At 37.7% G+C, this 16,446-nt stretch overlaps 1 protein-coding gene across 3 annotated transcripts in view; it reads left to right on the top strand.

Annotated features, from left to right (window-relative positions):
* Positions 1 to 1,017: 1,017 nt before the first annotated feature.
* GPAM (glycerol-3-phosphate acyltransferase, mitochondrial) overlaps positions 1,018 to 16,446 on the top strand; it is a 35,069-nt gene continuing 19,640 nt past the window's right edge. The window contains exons 1-8 of one of the 3 annotated variants that reach the window (XM_015235945.3): positions 1,018 to 1,160; positions 2,912 to 3,042; positions 4,214 to 4,336; positions 6,542 to 6,615; positions 8,927 to 9,040; positions 10,796 to 10,942; positions 15,012 to 15,108; positions 15,772 to 15,908. In XM_015235945.3, the coding sequence (XP_015091431.1) occupies positions 2,941 to 3,042; positions 4,214 to 4,336; positions 6,542 to 6,615; positions 8,927 to 9,040; positions 10,796 to 10,942; positions 15,012 to 15,108; positions 15,772 to 15,908 (794 nt within the window). In that variant the 5' untranslated portion in view covers positions 1,018 to 1,160; positions 2,912 to 2,940. The other 2 variants (XM_006200205.4, XM_072971876.1) reach the window with 2 other exon arrangements.

Below are 16,446 nucleotides of genomic sequence, written 5' to 3'. Positions count from 1 at the left end.
CTAGTTCAGGAAAGGACTATGGGATTTAGGGGAGGCTGCTGTGAGCACAGTCAGAAGTATAAGTGTCCATGGTTTGCTTAGGAGCAATTTGGGAGTAAAGGACTCCTGATGGAGAATAGTGGGGAAAGCAGAGGCCTATGTGTGAGGCCTTACATGCCAGGCATTCAGACTGTGGGGGAGCTCTCGATGGTTTTCAATGGGTGGACAGGGGCGGAGACTGATTTGAAGAGAGGGTTTGGGTTCAAGAGTGCAGAGATGAGGACTGGTGGCAGAGGTGTGACGGCTGAGACTATGCCTAAACGATCTTTGTATTCCCAGCTGCTAGTTCATACCTAATGCTTGTTGCTCAAATGTATGTTAAAGTTTATCTTTTTCCTTCGAAGTTGCTAATCCCTTGATAACCACTGGCCTTGTTAATGGCATGACAAATACTGTGAAAGAAACCCTTTGTGCCCTGGTTATTTTGTTTCAACAGCTAAACACAAGGTTATTTGGAGTCAGGCTCTTCTAAGCCTTACTTGTTTCTCTTTTAATTCCTCATTTTTCTGCCTTTAGGAAAAGGCAGTCGGCCACTGTTCGCAAAATTACATAACAGGGCCGTTCCCAATCCCCACCTCCCTCATACCTAATAAAATCTGCATTCTTATGAATCCCCCAAAAAGACAGCTCACACTTATACGGGTAAACCCAGACTGCTCACGTGCACCCTCCCAGGAGAGCCTGGCGGAGAAGCAAACTTCCCGATGAGCAGCGTTCACACGATGCAGACTTAGGTACACACACACACACACACACACACACTCACACTCACAGGACTGCGCCAGGCAGAATCACCGCGCGCTTAGGCCCCACACGCCGTGCTTGGCCACAAAGACACACCGGTGGGCACAGCTTCTACTCTCAGATCCACGCGGTGTTCCAGGCCACCGACCCCTCAGGCCCCGGGGCTCTCGCCCTCGCCCGCCCGCAACTGGCCGGCTCGCGGCTGTGCACGTCACTCCCGGCGCCCGTTGCGTCATCAGGGCGCGACGCTGCAGCAGCTCCGGCGGAGAGTTGAAGTGCGGGCAGCTGCAGAGCTGAAGCCGGAGGAGCTGCGGGTGTGAGCGGCGAGGGCGGGAGCGGGCTGCGCGAGGCTGCTCGGGCCGGGAGCGCCGGGACAGGTGCGTGGTCGCCCTCTCCGCCGGCCCGGCGCGACTTCCGCCAGCTGTCGGGCGGTCTGCTCCCCCCGCCCCGGTCCCCTCCCTCGAGCTCCGAGGTTCTACCTGAGAGATGGGCCCGGCTCGTGCGGGCAGAGGGATCGGGCTTGTTCTCTGCCTGGGCGACCGGGCTGCGGCCGGGCTTCCCCTGGGCGGACGGGAAGTTCCTGTGGGCTCAGAATCCTGCGTGCCCGAGGGGGACGTGTGGGCATTGGCTTTGGCGTTGGGGCAGCAGGGGTGCTCAGAGAGCAGCTGGTGCTGGAGACAATCCGATGACAGATGACCATTGATTGGATTGAGCACTCACTGTGTTTCAGACACTGTGCCAGGCGCCTTACATGTATTATCCCGTCCTCCCAGGAGGTAAGAGTTAGCATATCATGCCCATTTTCCAGTTGGGGAAACCAAAGCAAAGAAGTTAACCAACTTGTGCAAAGTCACATAGATGGTAAGCAGTGGGGGATTCGAACTCAGATATGCTTGGCTTCAGAACTGGCTCTCTTGCCTTTGTGGCTCCTATGGGCCGATAGCCTGGAGCCTCCAGGATTTTTTTTTTTTTTAAACTTCTTGACCTTGGACAAACGTGGGGAGGGAGCAGCGAAGCGTGGACTTTCAATTTGCGCCAAGACTCTTCCCCTCCTGTCCTCCCGCCATCACTGGGGCCAGCCCGGTCTTCATTTTCCCAGGCAGCAACGGGCTCCCCCTGTTGTAGCCACATTCTGCACCTGAAACTAATAGCTGAGTTTTTTAGTGCAAGCTTTCATGTCAGGTACGTTGCTTTACGATTGTCTCCCCTCGCCTATTATGTTAGATTGTTACTTACGTAAAATTGTTAGGATGTGTATAGTTATGCTGAGAATAACAGTTACCGCAGTAAACCCATATGGGGATAGTAAAGAAATCAGGATCTGCCTTCCAGGGAACACTGTTGACCTGGATGTGACCTTTCAAGATTTTAAAGGACTAATTTAAGGCCGAGTGAGAAATAGCCAAAAGAGAAAATAATTTGAGAATTATGTTAGAAGATTCTTATATTTTAGGTTAATAGCTATTTTCTTTAGTGAACATTTTTTCTTAGGGTAGGAAGAGGCTTACTGAAAAGATATGAAAACTTATAAATCAGATATTTCTGAACAGTGCACTTTTGTTTTAGAACTTTGTGACTGTATTAAAAGTGCAAATATCATTTCATTTAAGGCAGCGCAAGAAAATTAAGAGCTTAACTCAGTTTAAGTGGGGAAGTTTAGAGGTGCCGTCATTGCCTTTACCCATGTTACATTGCATAGTATATATGACCCAAAATTCCCAGCACATTTTTCAAAATTATCTGCTTGTGTGCATACATGTAACTTATATTTAATAAATGTGTGTCTTCATCCTCCTAAGAACTATGTAATTATTCGGACAGGTGAAATAATTCTTTATCATGTATCTGAAATAAGCTGTTACTTACTCTTGCAAATTCGTAGCTGTTTGGTTCAGGAAACATAAAGAAACAAATGTTTATTTATTTATTTATTTAAAATAAAAATGGCTTGAATTCATATATACACACCAAAGTTTGTTTTCACACTTTGACTAAACATGGTGGACATCCTCTTGTAGTTCATTTGACATCCTATTATGGGGCAAAATAACATAGAAATTAGAATTTTGAGTTCTAGTACTTACTCTCTGGATCCCTCATTAACATAAATGGAATTTATTTTTTATAGTGCATGATCTGGGAGGTACACTTTGTGACATGGATGAATCTGCACTGACCCTTGGCACGATAGATGTTTCTTATTTGCCAAATTCCTCTGAATACAGTATTGGTCGATGCAAGCATGTAAATGAGGAATGGGTAAGTCTGAGGTATGAGTTAAAAGCCTTCAGCCTAAAGATGTTCACGTCAATGTTGTTTATGAAGGTGGAAACACTGGAAGCAATAAATTCAAATAGAGATTAAAATAGCTACAGAAGCTGCCTCCAGGTATTAGAAGGTATGTTTATTAGGTGTAATATTTAAAAATTCTTATGGTGTTACACTATTGGAAAGATTGTGGGTAGGAAACTTGTACAGATTATGTTAAAAAGCAAAACACTTTTGCATAGAAAAAAAACTCTATTAGTTGTTTTGGCTGATGTTATTATAAAGAGATTTCTTTCTTTCCATAATTACATTTAACAAGTGTGAATTTTGTAATGCAAATCAACTTTACTTCAGAAATTAAAAATGGGAAATTTTAGTATGAATCCCATTCCAAAGGCCATGCATTTTTCTGTGGTTTTGTTTTCCGTATGCAATATAACATGGCGTGTTTTAAATATTTCTTGAAAATTATCTGCTTTAGATAAAAATGGATGTTGAGGTTTTGAGTAGTTTTTTATGTTTCTTTTTCGTTTTTGAGAATGTTACATCAGTGAGATTGGAGTAACTGATGAACTCAAAGTTAAGAGAAAATTGTTTAGAACAGAAGAGCAGAGTTTGACGCTAATTGGATAATACGGCTGTAATTTTAGTTCCAGCCTTTAAACTGTCTTGTTAGGATAAAGGAATGTTATATAAGTTTACCTTGTTTTTCATTTAAAGTAAAATATTTTCAGCTGCATCGTAACAACTTGCTTACTCTGTAAGGCCTTTGTAGGTCCTTTGTGGGAGTGTGTGATTTGAGAGGGAGGGAATGAGATGAAATTGTTAGCGTAGGGATCCAGGAGTCTGATTTTATTTGTCTTGCTACTGTCGGAAGGCTGCCTGGCCTCTTACAACTTAGTTTTTAAACGTCGGTATGCTGCTTTGAGTGTTGCCAGCTATTACTATTCTTACGTGCTCAACTTCTGCTTATTGTTCCAAGCTTTGTTCCAAGTGTTGTCGTGGAGGGAGTACCTTGAATGAAAATCACTCAGAAACACATGCAGACAAGAGGAAAATGTGTCATAAGTTTCTCTCTTATCTGAAATAGCTTCATTTTAGAGATCAAGTAGACAAGTGTAATTCTCTTGCCATTCAGACACTATTTTTCTGTATTTATTAGGGTGAGTGTGGTTTCAGACCGACTGTCTTCAGATCTGCAACCTTAAAGTGGAAAGAAAGCCTGATGAGCCGGAAAAGGCCGTTTGTGGGAAGATGTTGTTACTCCTGTACTCCCCAGAGCTGGGTAAGAATGTTGCCTCTAACACCTTTGTTGGCCTTTAATAAACAGTGAAATACATGATACAGCTTTCCAACTTTGTGTGAATTTTATTGTTGTGTAGTCTCAATGGACTTCATTCATTTGTAGAACTCAGTCCCATATTTATAAATCAAATATTCCAAGTAAAGATGTTGACTCGATTTTCTTTCCACTCATTTGTTCACCAAGTATTGGTCTAATAGTTGATGCCAGCGATTTGTTTTTGTTTTTTAAATTTTAGTATGATTTTCCGGGGAGAGTAGATCTTACTTTCAGATAACTCTTCCAAAGAGTTGGTGGAAACCGTCACGTAACTTCTAGATGTTGAACTTTAGCACTCAACATTAAAATCCTAGCGAGATGAGTCAGAGAGGGATCAAGAGCAGGACGGAATAAGAAATTAAAGCTGTGGCTTTGCCCTGCTCTCCCTTTTGCTAAGTGTCCATTGTGGGGGTAGGGCACGGGGTGGAGGGGTAATCTCAGTGATGGTGAAGGATGGTCACTAAAACGTTAGGAGGAACATTTGAGAAAGAGTGTGTATGGGTTTGTTGTTTGTATTTTGGTGAAAAAACTCAAGCCACGTAGAATATTCCACATTGTAGTGTAGTATTTGAGAAGAGTTGACTGGAAAAAAGGTGTGTTTCTGATGGCATTTTGCCAGAGGGATGAGTTAGCACAGGAATGTAGAATCCACTGTGGCTGTGCTCTCAGGCAGTAGAGTTGTCTTTTAAAAGGTGTACCTGGATGCTAAGCTCTCTCTGGGATGAGCCAGTTAGCAGGACGTAGAAATTCTAACATTTAAGTGCCATGTATTAACCCTGCCATTTATAAAGTTTCCTTATAACCTATGTGGAGAGCTAACTGTGCCATGTGAATTTTCTATTTGGAGTTAGGGGGCAGGAAGTAGAATTCTGAGTTTGCTATAAAGGATTTACAAACCTGGGAGAGATTTGTGTGCTACCCAAGCAGTTTATGTTAAATATTCATGTCTGCTCAAGAATGTCCTGATATAAATATCGTTTCTCTTAAATCACAAGTGCCTTGTTGCAGAAACTTGGTAGAGGTGAAAGATCATGGAAATTTCTAGTCTAGGAGTAAGGCCAGTTCAGATTAATAGGCCAGTAGAAATAAAGATTTAAATAGAAGATCATGTGGCTTTTCTTTTTAGATCTGGCATCTCATCTAATTCTAATTTTAAATGCTTAAGAGACCAGAACAATACCTTAACTCTAAGGAGAGGGTATAGGAAATAATTTGGTGGTGGTGATGGTTTGGTTTGGAGATAGGTGAATATTATAACAGGTAGTATAACAGATAATTGATTTTTGCCTAAATGTGGTACCTGATGGAGCTGAATTTGATCTTAAAATCTTCCATAACATGTTTATTTAAAATAAACATATTTTATTGAAAATAAAACTATAGAATTTTTTTGACATTTGCTACCTTTCGTCTGAAACCCTATTTTCCTTTTCTCTAAAGTGATGTCATTTAAGTATTTTTATATCTTTTGTTGAGGGTACAATGTGCTTTCTCAGCATTTACTTGTGGCAAGTTTACATTTTTGCCCATGTTGTTAAAGTTATGAACTTTCTCTTTTTACCAGAGCTATTTCTTAATTATCATTCAAAATTACCTGTAAAGAGGGTGACCGTTAGCCGCGTTTTCTCATTAAGTCGACAGTCATTTTAGGGGAATAGAAAGACCACACTCTTTGAAGCAAGATCTAGGGTTGAATCCTAAACTTCTGCCAGCCTCAGTTTTCCTATCTATGAAATGGGGATAATATTTCTTATGTGTCAGAATTATTGGGAAATACAGTAATCTTAACAATAACTGTGTGGTACTCAGCATACTATTTTTCTATTTTAGAAACACTGAAACCTCCAGTATTCCTGTCAGTGACTTAAGCTGTCTGTGACTTTAATTATTTTCTGTTGGGGGGTGGAGAGTTGGGCAGGAAAGAGGGAGGCAGTACTCACTTTACACAGTGCTGAGGATTAGTTTCGGGTTTGTGACTGTCTTTGAAGACTAAAAAGTACTTTTCAATAAAACATTTTTTTCTTCATCTCCTAGATTTTTGAAGCAGTGCCTAACTTTATGCTTGAATTATAGAAGTCCTCAAGAACTGGTAATGAGTCCTTCACCAGTAATATATATTTATATCTATGTTTATTTTGTTTTATGTAGGATAAATTTTTCAACTCCAGTATCCCGTCTTTGGGTTTGCGGAATGTTATTTATATCAATGAAACTCACACAAGGTAAAAAAAAATCTTTTACACTTCTAATGCGTCTCAAAAGAAAAACTCTATAACAACCAATTAACACACTTCAAGATGAATCTCTTTATGTTTTTCAGAGTTAATAGAATATTAACTTCTGACATAAGAGTCTTTATCTAAAAATTGGAATCTGAGACACCTGTTACTATACCACTGCTGTAATTATGTACTAAATATTTTCATGAGAGTGTGGATATCACTTACAGCTTTCTCTAACTTATTCATATATTGATGTTGCATCTGAAATGTGCCAAAGTGTGATAAAGATTTGTCTGAGAAGAGGTGTAGGTTTGAATGTCTTATGATCTATTATTATTTAATACTTTAAAGTATGACTCTTTGAAATGTGACTCTTTGAAATCTGCTTAATCTATAGAGTTTTAGAAGATTTTTTCCTCTACTGATCAAATGTTCTTTCACTTATTATTAGCTTAAGACTTTTCTTAGAATTCTTACTTCCAAATTCCAGGCATATGGGGATGGGCTGTTGGGCATCATGAGAGAAAAGAGGCTTTGTTCTATGTGAATCTAGGTTAGAGGATAAGGAAGGAGGGTGAAAGTCTGCGAGGCAGGAGAGAAAAGACAGCCAACCATGCTCCTGTCCTCATAATTCTAAGAGTAAATGCCTGGAGCAGGTAAGTAGTAGGCTCAGGTGATGAGAAATATGTGAAATTCTGTGAAAAACTGATCGAAGAGGTCAGATACTTAATTTTAAATCTTTTTGATGTTACTGCATGTATTTTGATCATGAGATTATAAATGAGTATGACAATACTTGTATGTATGTGTTAAATTTTTTTTTAATAGAACTAAAGTCAAGGCACATGTTTTTCCAACTCCCATGCTACACCCTGTGTCTCTTGCTCTCTTAAGTTTGAAGGCAAGAAGAGAAATTTTTTTCTCCTTTGGTTAATATGACTAAGATGCTAAGGAAAAGGATCCATTGAGTAAGTAGTTATTTTACAGACAAACCAAGAAGTTCATGTATTGTCCTCTGTTGGAGTCAGTTAAGGAAAAAAAGCTTATGAAATGTACATATACTAACACACACTCTTTTTTTTTTTAGCATGTGTTATACTGACTAGGCAGTATGCAACTATTCAGTGTAATGAGCCACTGTGCAGTTGAGTTGGTTATTTAGCTCTTTTATGTGTTGATGAAGCAAGAACTAAACATTTTTACACACACACACACACACACACACACACACACACACACACACACACACACACACTGTTCTCAGTCAGTTGCAAAAGGATTTCATCAAGAGTTTGGATTTTGTACATTCCGGTAATAATTTTGAAAATGTTCACTGATGCAAGAGTTTAGAATTAAACACTTAACATACTGGGCCAAGTTTTCAGAGAAATGAGACAAAGGAAAGGAAGAAGAAAAAGAATGTCAGGAAGGAGAGAAGAAGAAACCTGTGATTCATAAACAGTTCTTCAAATTACTTTTCCTCAATCAAAGGCTTTTTGGGCCTTTTCAGAATTAATTTAGGATCAAAATTTTCCACTTTCTGTATGACTGTCATTATGGAGAAAATGATAATAGGCATTATATAATTATTACACGTGGTTTCAAGTCATTTGCATAATGAAATTTGTAGCATTCTTATTCTGAGATCCCTGTTCTTAACCTTCATCCAAATGACACACAGTTGCTGTCTGTCTCTGGTGGGAACATGTCCTGTCCCTTAGATATATTGACTGTGTTAAAAACAACAACAACAACAAACCAGTAGGAACTTCTGGCTTCATAAGCCCAGAGTACAAATATTCAGACCACTGTCCATTTATCCTCGACTTCCCTCAACTGGTCAGCCTTGTCAATTTGAGATGTCAGCGAACACCTTAGAAAAACTACTGTAACAAGAACTAATTAGCCCTTCACGGTAGGAAGAGACTTCCAAATAATTTTTCATAGTTCATAGCTGTGTGCCTTATGTATAGCACTCAACATACTTGTTTTTTTATGGTATTAATAAAACAGTTTTATTTCTTTCATTTTTATATTTGGATAATTAATTTCAAAGTAACACTATTCAAGCATTAATGCAGAAATTATAAGTTTCAATTTTACCTGAGAGTACATGAAAGAAATGAGAAATAAAATTGTCTGCAAACATCTGGAAATACTTACTAAGGCGAGCTTGCTGTAGGAGAACCTGAATCTCCAGAATAGATGAAGTAAGGGTTTGTTCATACAGGAGGGATACCACTGTATATTTAAGCAACTTGTTTTAGGTATTCCTAGAGTTCTTCTCTCCTAAGTCATTTTCACATTGCAGGCACCGAGGATGGCTTGCAAGACGTCTTTCTTACATGCTTTTTGTTCAAGAGCGAGATGTCCATAGAGGCATGTTTGCCACCAATGTGACTGAAAATGTACTGAACAGCAGCAGGTAAGAGCAGGGATGCTGTTGTGAAGGGGACAGGCTGGGATGGGCGGCAAGAGTGGGAGTAGAGAAGTAATTTCCTTGATTAACCTTTAGTTTCCCTGGGACTCTGTCTCAAGAGGTGTCTGTGTTTCCAAATGTTAGATGTGAAGCCCCAGGAGAAACCAAGGAAAGGCAAGAGAACAGACAGTTTTGATGAGCAGTGCCTTGTGGGAATAGCAGTCTTTTCTATGCATTGATAATTGAATGGGCTTCTAATATATGAAAGGCAAGTTGGAGTTCAGAGATGCATGTTTCTAGAGTTCTCTGTTAAGTTTTCTGTAGTAGGAATATTTGGGGGTGTTTCCTATTTTATAGCCAGAAGAGAGGCAAGTTTGATATTTCTGTCAAATAATTATTAAGCACCTAGGCACAAATTCTTGTATTAGAAAGTCATTATTAGAAATTTTAAGAGAATAAGACACTATCCTTGCCCTCAGAGGATCTTGCTTACAAATGAGAGAGGCTAACCTGAATTCAGATGGAGTGGGGAGATAAATTATGATGAAGTTAAGCCTTTAGACTGGGGCAGTTTGGGTGAAGGTCGGTCTCTCTTCCACCATATTGTTGTGGCCTGTGTTAGGCATCTTCCTGATTAGGGATGGGGATTTGGTGAGCTGGAGACTAGAGTGGATTGAAAGAGGCTTAGAAATGCAGGCCCAATGGTGTGGTTGTTAAGGACTGAATGGTAGTGGCACATAGTAGGTACTCAATAAATAGTTATTGAATGAACGAGTGAATAGTTGGTAATGTAGATGTAATAGTTACATGAATCACTTGTGAAAACATTCCTGGCTGTATTGAAATAAATGCTACTCAAGGAATAGGCTTAGGGATGGTGTGTCAGTGTCCTGTGGAATTAGTGTTTTTGTATTAATGAATGATGGGGCTCTGGAGTTTTGCTGTACACTAGTCTAAAATCAGCAACAGTGGGAGAAAACACAATTATTTGAAACTCCCTTGGTTTATTGTATATTCTGTTTTCTAGGTAAAACCCCTGAAGTATGTTTCATTCCATTCAGATATTTTGACTAGTAGCTAGGATGTTAGAAGCGATTTAAGGAGGTTTAAACCTCATGGATTCTTCCCTGAGTCATGTGGAATATTTATAAGACTGGATTAAATCTTCCCTTTAAACCTCACTGCTTACTGGTCTGTGCTATTTAAATCTTGAGCTGGGCCTTTTTAAAATTACTGGTTTGATTTGAAAACCACTTATAAATGTTTATGTCCTTCTTTGATATCTCCTAGAGAGTTTTACAAATAGTTCCACTAATAGAGCCACAATGTAAATGAATAATAAGTTTGGTCTTCAGAAGAAAAATCACACATTTCTTTGGCAGTGGGCTTTGGATACCTCTGAATTAATATGCCTAAAGGGATTGATACTCTTCCTTTTTTTCCCTTCTGCCGGAGTGTAACTGTATCCCTTACAGCATAACTGAAACATTCAAATTCACTAGTTGTTGCCCAGTGAATTTGAATTAAATTCTCAAGTCTGTCTTCTAGCTTCCTCAGAGAGTAACTGATTCAGGAATATAATATCCTTAGTATTTAATAGACAGCCAGAGAAAGCACTTCTAAATTGAGCTTACTCTCTTGTGTTATCACATTTAAAAGAGAAAGTATATTTATTTTGTGATTTATACCTGTGGTTAAGAAACTAATACAGAATGTAACATAGAACCAGTTACATTGTCTTTCTTTCCATTTGCAAATCAGAGTACAAGAGGCTATTGCAGAAGTGGCTGCTGAATTAAACCCTGATGGGTCCGCTCAGCAGCAATCAAAAGCCGTCAGCAAAGTGAGAAAGAGAGCCAGAAAGATCCTGCAGGAAATGGTTGCCACCGTCTCACCCTCAATGATCAGGTATTAAAAGACAACGCAAAAAACTTTCAACAAGAGCCATCCTGTTGTGACAGTCAGGACTGAACCATTGGACTTCCCTTTCCCAGAGCAATGCTTTTGGTCCAAAAGAGTTTTAACATATTCTGATGTTAAAACTAACTCCTTTTTATATTCTTATTTAACTTTCCTGGGAAGTAGCACTTGGGAGGCTTCAGGGTGCCTTAAATGCTCTGTTAACTGTTAGCAGTCATTGTATTACTGCTGACATCTCTCTAGACTAGTTGTGAGATTTCACTTGCCCATGCCTTTTTTTTTTCTTTCAGTTTTATTGAGATGTAATTGACATACAGCACTGTATCAGTTTAAGGTGTGTAGGTTTAAGGTGTATAGCATGTGGTTTGACTTACAGACATCATGAAATGATGACCACAGTAAGCTTAGTGAACATTCATCATCTCATATAGATACAAAATTAAAGATACAGAATTAAATTTTTTTTTCCCTTGTGATGAGAACTCTTAGGAGTTACACGCTTAACAATTTTCATATATAACATACAGCAGTGTTAATTATATTTATCATGTAGTACATTATATCCCTAGTACTTATTAATCTGATAACTGGCAGTTTATATCTTTTGACTGCCTTCATCCAGTCCCCCCTCCATGCATCCCCCACCTCTGGTAACTACAAATCTGATCTCTTTTTCTGAGTTTGTTTTTGAAGTGTAATTGACCTACAACACTATGGTAGTTCCTGGTACATGTATTAGTGATTTGATATTTCTGTACATTTCAAACTGATCACTAGTATAAGTTTAGTTATGTTCTATCAAGGTACAAAGATATTACATAATTATTGACTATATTCCCCACACTGTAAAGTTCATACTTGTGACTCATTTATTTAACAACTGGAAGTTTGTACCTCTTAATCTTCCTCATCTATTTCTTACCGCTCCACCCACCTCTCCTTTAGCAACTATCTGTTTGTTTTCTGTATCTGAACTCTGTTTCTGTTATGTTTGCTCTTTTGTTTTGAATTTTAGATTCCACATATAAGTGAAATCATATAATATTTGTCTTTCTATGTCTGACTTTTTCACTTAGCATAATACCCTCTAGGTCCATCCATGTTGTCACAAATGGCAAAATTTTGATTTTTTTTATGGCTGAGTAATATTCAATTTTGTGTGGTGGGTATATGTGTATACGTACTACATCTTTATCCATTCATCCATCGATGGGCATTAGGTTGCTTCTATATCTTGGCAATTGGAAATAATGCTGTTATGAACATTGGGGTAAGTGTGTCTTTTCAAATTAGTATTTTTGGGTTTTTCAGATATATACCCAGGAGTAGAATTGCTAGGTCATATGTTAGTTCAATTTTTAACTTTTTGAGGAATCTCCATACTGTTTTCCATCGTGGCTGCACCAGTTTACATTCCCACCAACAGTGTACTACGGTTTCCTTTTCTCTACATTCTCCCCAACACTTGTTATTTGTTGTCTTTTTGATAATAGCCATTCTGACAGGTGGGGGATGATATCTCATTGTGGTTTTGATTTTCATTCCCTTGATGATTTGTGATGTTGAGCACGTTTTCATGTACCTGTTGGCCATCTGTAAGTCTTCTTTGGAAAAAGAGATCTATTCAGATCCTCTGCCCTTTTAAAAATTGGATTGTTTGGTTTTTTGATGTTGAGTATATGAATTTTTTGTGTTAACTCCTTATCAGATAAACCCTTGGCAAATATCTTCTCCTATTCAGTAGGTGATCTTTTCATTTTGTTGATAGTTTCTTTACTCTGAAAGTGTGATTTTTTTTTTATTTGATGTAGTCCCATTTGTTTATTTTTGCTTTTATTTCCCTTGCCTGAAGAGACAGGTCTGAAAAAATAATACTAAGACTCATATCAGATTGTGTACTGCCTACGTTTTCTTCTAGAATTTTTATGGTTTCAGATCTTAAAGTCTTTAACTCATTTTGAATTTATTTTTGTGCATGGTGTGAGAGAGTAGACTAGTTTGATTTTTTTGCATATAGCTGTGTAGTTTTCCCAGCACCATTTATCGAAGAGATGTTTTCTTTCCCATTGTATATTTTTGCCTCCATTGTCATAGATTAATTGCCCATATAAGTGTGGGTTCATTTCTGGATTTTCTGTTCTGTCCCATTGATCTGTGTGTCTGTTTTTGTGCCAGTATATGCTGTCTTGATGATTGTAGCTTTGTAGGATAGTTTGAAATCATGGAGTGCAATACTGCACCTTTGTTCTTCTTAAGACTGTTTTGACTATTTGGGACCTTTTGTTTCCATACAAATTTTAGAATTATTTTTTCTGGTTCTCTGAAAAATGTCATTGGTATTTTGATAGAGATTGTATTGAATCTGTAGATTGCCTTGGGTAGTACGGTCATTTTAACAGTATTAATTCTTCCAGTTCATGAACACTGTATGTCTTTTTGTCTGCTTGTATCATCTTCAGTTTCTTTTCTGAGTGTCTTATAATTTTCCGAGGACAGGTATTTTACGTGCATAGCTAGATTTACTCCTAGGTATTTTATTCTTTTTGATGCATTTGTAAATAGGATTTTTTGCTTAATTTCCCTTCTCATAGTTCATTTTTAGTGTATAGAAAGGCAACTGACTTCTGTTTATTAATTTTGTATCCTACAACTTTACCAAATTTATTGATGAGTTCTCGTAGTTTTTTTGGTGGCGTCTTTAGGATTTTCTAACTATAGTACCATGTCATCTGCAAACAGTGACAGTTTCACTTCTCCCTTTCCACTTTGAATTTCTTTTCCTTGTCTGATTGCTGTGACTATGACTTTCAATACTCTGTCGAATAAAAGTGGCGAGAGAGAGCATCCTTGTCATGTTCCTGATCTTACATAAAATACTTTTGGCTTTTCACCACTGAGTATTCTGTTAGCTGTGGTTTTGGCATATATGACCTTTCTTGTGTTTGTATTCCCTCTATATTCACTTTATTGAGAGTTTTTATCATAAATGGATGTTGAATTTTGTCAGGAGCTTTTTCTGCACCTATTGAGGTGATCAAATGATTTTTATTCTTCAGTTTGTTAATGTGATGTATCACATTGCTTGATTTGCAGATGTTGAACCATCCTTGCATCCTGGTATAAATTTCACTTGATTATGGTGTATGATACTTTTAGTGTATAGTTAAATTCAATTTGCTAATATTTTGTTGAGGATTTTTGCATCTATGTTCAGCAGTGATATTGGCCTTTGATTTTTTTTGTGTGTATGATGTCTTTGGTTTTGATATCAGGGTGATGCTGGCTTTGTAGAATGAACAGAATGCAGAAGCATTCCTTCCTCTGCAACTTTTTGGAATGGTTTGAGAAAAATACGTGTTAACTCTTCTGTGAATGTTTGGTAGACTTCACCTGGGAAGCCATCTGGTCCTGGACTTTTGTTTGTTCGGAGGTTTGTTTTTTTTTTAATTACTGATTCAATTTTATTACTGCTAATAAGTCTGTTCATGTCTTCTATTTATTTTTGATTCAGTCTTGGAAAATTGTACATTTCTAGGAATTTGTCCATTTCTTCTAGGTTGTCCATTTTATTTGCATATAGTTGTTTGTAGTAATCTTATACGATCCTTTGTATTTCTGTGGTATTGGTAGTAACGTCTCCTTTTTCATTTCTAAATTTGCTTATTTGGGCCCTCTCTCTTTTTCTTGATGAGTCTGCACATGCCCATGTCTTAAAGGGAGTGGTTTGTATGCTGTGGAGGGATTAGTCTGCTCAGGTAAATATTTACTTGGTCATTTGCTTCTGAAGGATAAAACATGCAATTAGAGTGAAATATAGGATTTGAGTACATAATAAATGGATGCTTCTGTAAGTAGTATATATGTAAAGTCAGGTTTTTAAGTCCACAGTTCAGATGTACACATATACACACATGAGCTCATACGTGAAATCAATTACAGTACTTCTTACGTTGTAGGTTCAAAAGTTTAAGTAGACAAATAGCAACCATATATGTTTATATATATATATATATAAATATGTGCATATACATTAAAATTATTTTAAACTTTCTTTCAGACTGACTGGATGGGTGCTGCTAAAACTATTCAACAGCTTCTTTTGGAATATTCAAATTCACAAGGGTCAGCTTGAGATGGTTAAAGCTGCAACTGAGGTAAGAATTTACGTGAATCTGTCATCAGTCTGTCAGATGTGAATCTGTTTTCTCCATATCTGCAGAATGATTTGGGAATTCCCTTGAAAATGTTCTCTTGTATACTGTTGTACTTCCCACACATTTGGCAGATTTCCCCCATGTGAGATAACTATGTAGCTATGTATTTGGGGAGGATAAGTGGGGTAAAGCAAGGGCCTACCAGCAAGATTCAAGATTCCTTGTGTAAATTACCTTGCAATAACTCTGAAAATCAGGTACAACAATCCTTATTTTATAAATGAGGAAATAAAGGCACATTCAGATTAAGAAATTGTCCCAAGTCATGGCCAGTAAGTCACTTTCCCAGGATTTGAAACCAAACCAAGCTTTTCTCCAAAATGTACACTCTTTTATATGATTTAGGGCTTCCTCTCAAAAGATATATAGTAGAGTCAACTTGACTTCTCACTTGCTCTTCTCCTTCCCTGACTCTTTGTTGTTGTTGTAGTTTTTTTAGCTAGATAATAATAAACTGATAAAAATTTTTACTACTGGAAAATGTTTTTCAATACTGAATCACTAATTAGCTAGTGTTTGAGTGACTTTAACCAAATATGAAGTTGCAAAGTGTGACTGTACTTTCCATTTGACTTTTAAATTTGGCGTTTTTCCTTTTGCTAGATGAATCTGCCGCTTCTATTTCTACCAGTTCATAGATCGCATATTGACTATCTCCTGCTCACTTTCATTCTCTTCTGCCATAACATCAAAGCACCATACATTGCTTCAGGCAATAATCTCAACCTCCCCATCTTCAGGTGAGATCAGCTTTCTTTTTTTAAATGGAAGTATAGTTGATTTACTATGTTGTTAGTTTCTGGTTTAAAGCATAGTGATTTAGTTATACATATATATTCTTTTTCATAGTTTTCCATTATAGGTTGTTATAAGCTATTGAATATAGTTCCCTGTGCTATACAGTAGGACCTTGTTGTTTATCTAGTCTGTATATAGTTGTTTGTAACATCAGCTTATTTTGAAAGTTAAGGTATGAAGATTATATTACGAATTTTTTAATTATACTTTTTGATACATGTTATTGTAATGAGGACATTAGCTTTTAATTTTTTTTGTAAAAGTAATGCACATTTATTTTGGAAAATCTGGAAAGTACAAAAAGGCATTGAGATTATCATTACTTCTGTGCTTTCTATAGGATATTTGGTGAACTGTGAATACCTAAACCTTATAAGCAGTATTTATCAAGTGGATGAAAGGCAATTAGAAAGACAAGATAGCAAATTACTGTATCTGGCCTGGCAGTAGGGCGGGCAGGTCAGGGTGGTTGTGGGCAGG

The sequence above is a fragment of the Vicugna pacos genome, chromosome 11, assembly GCF_048564905.1.
Source record: "Vicugna pacos chromosome 11, VicPac4, whole genome shotgun sequence".
Classification (NCBI taxonomy): domain Eukaryota; kingdom Metazoa; phylum Chordata; class Mammalia; order Artiodactyla; family Camelidae; genus Vicugna; species Vicugna pacos.
Note: the sequence above shows the minus strand (reverse complement) of the source record. Positions and strands in the feature narration are given on the sequence as shown.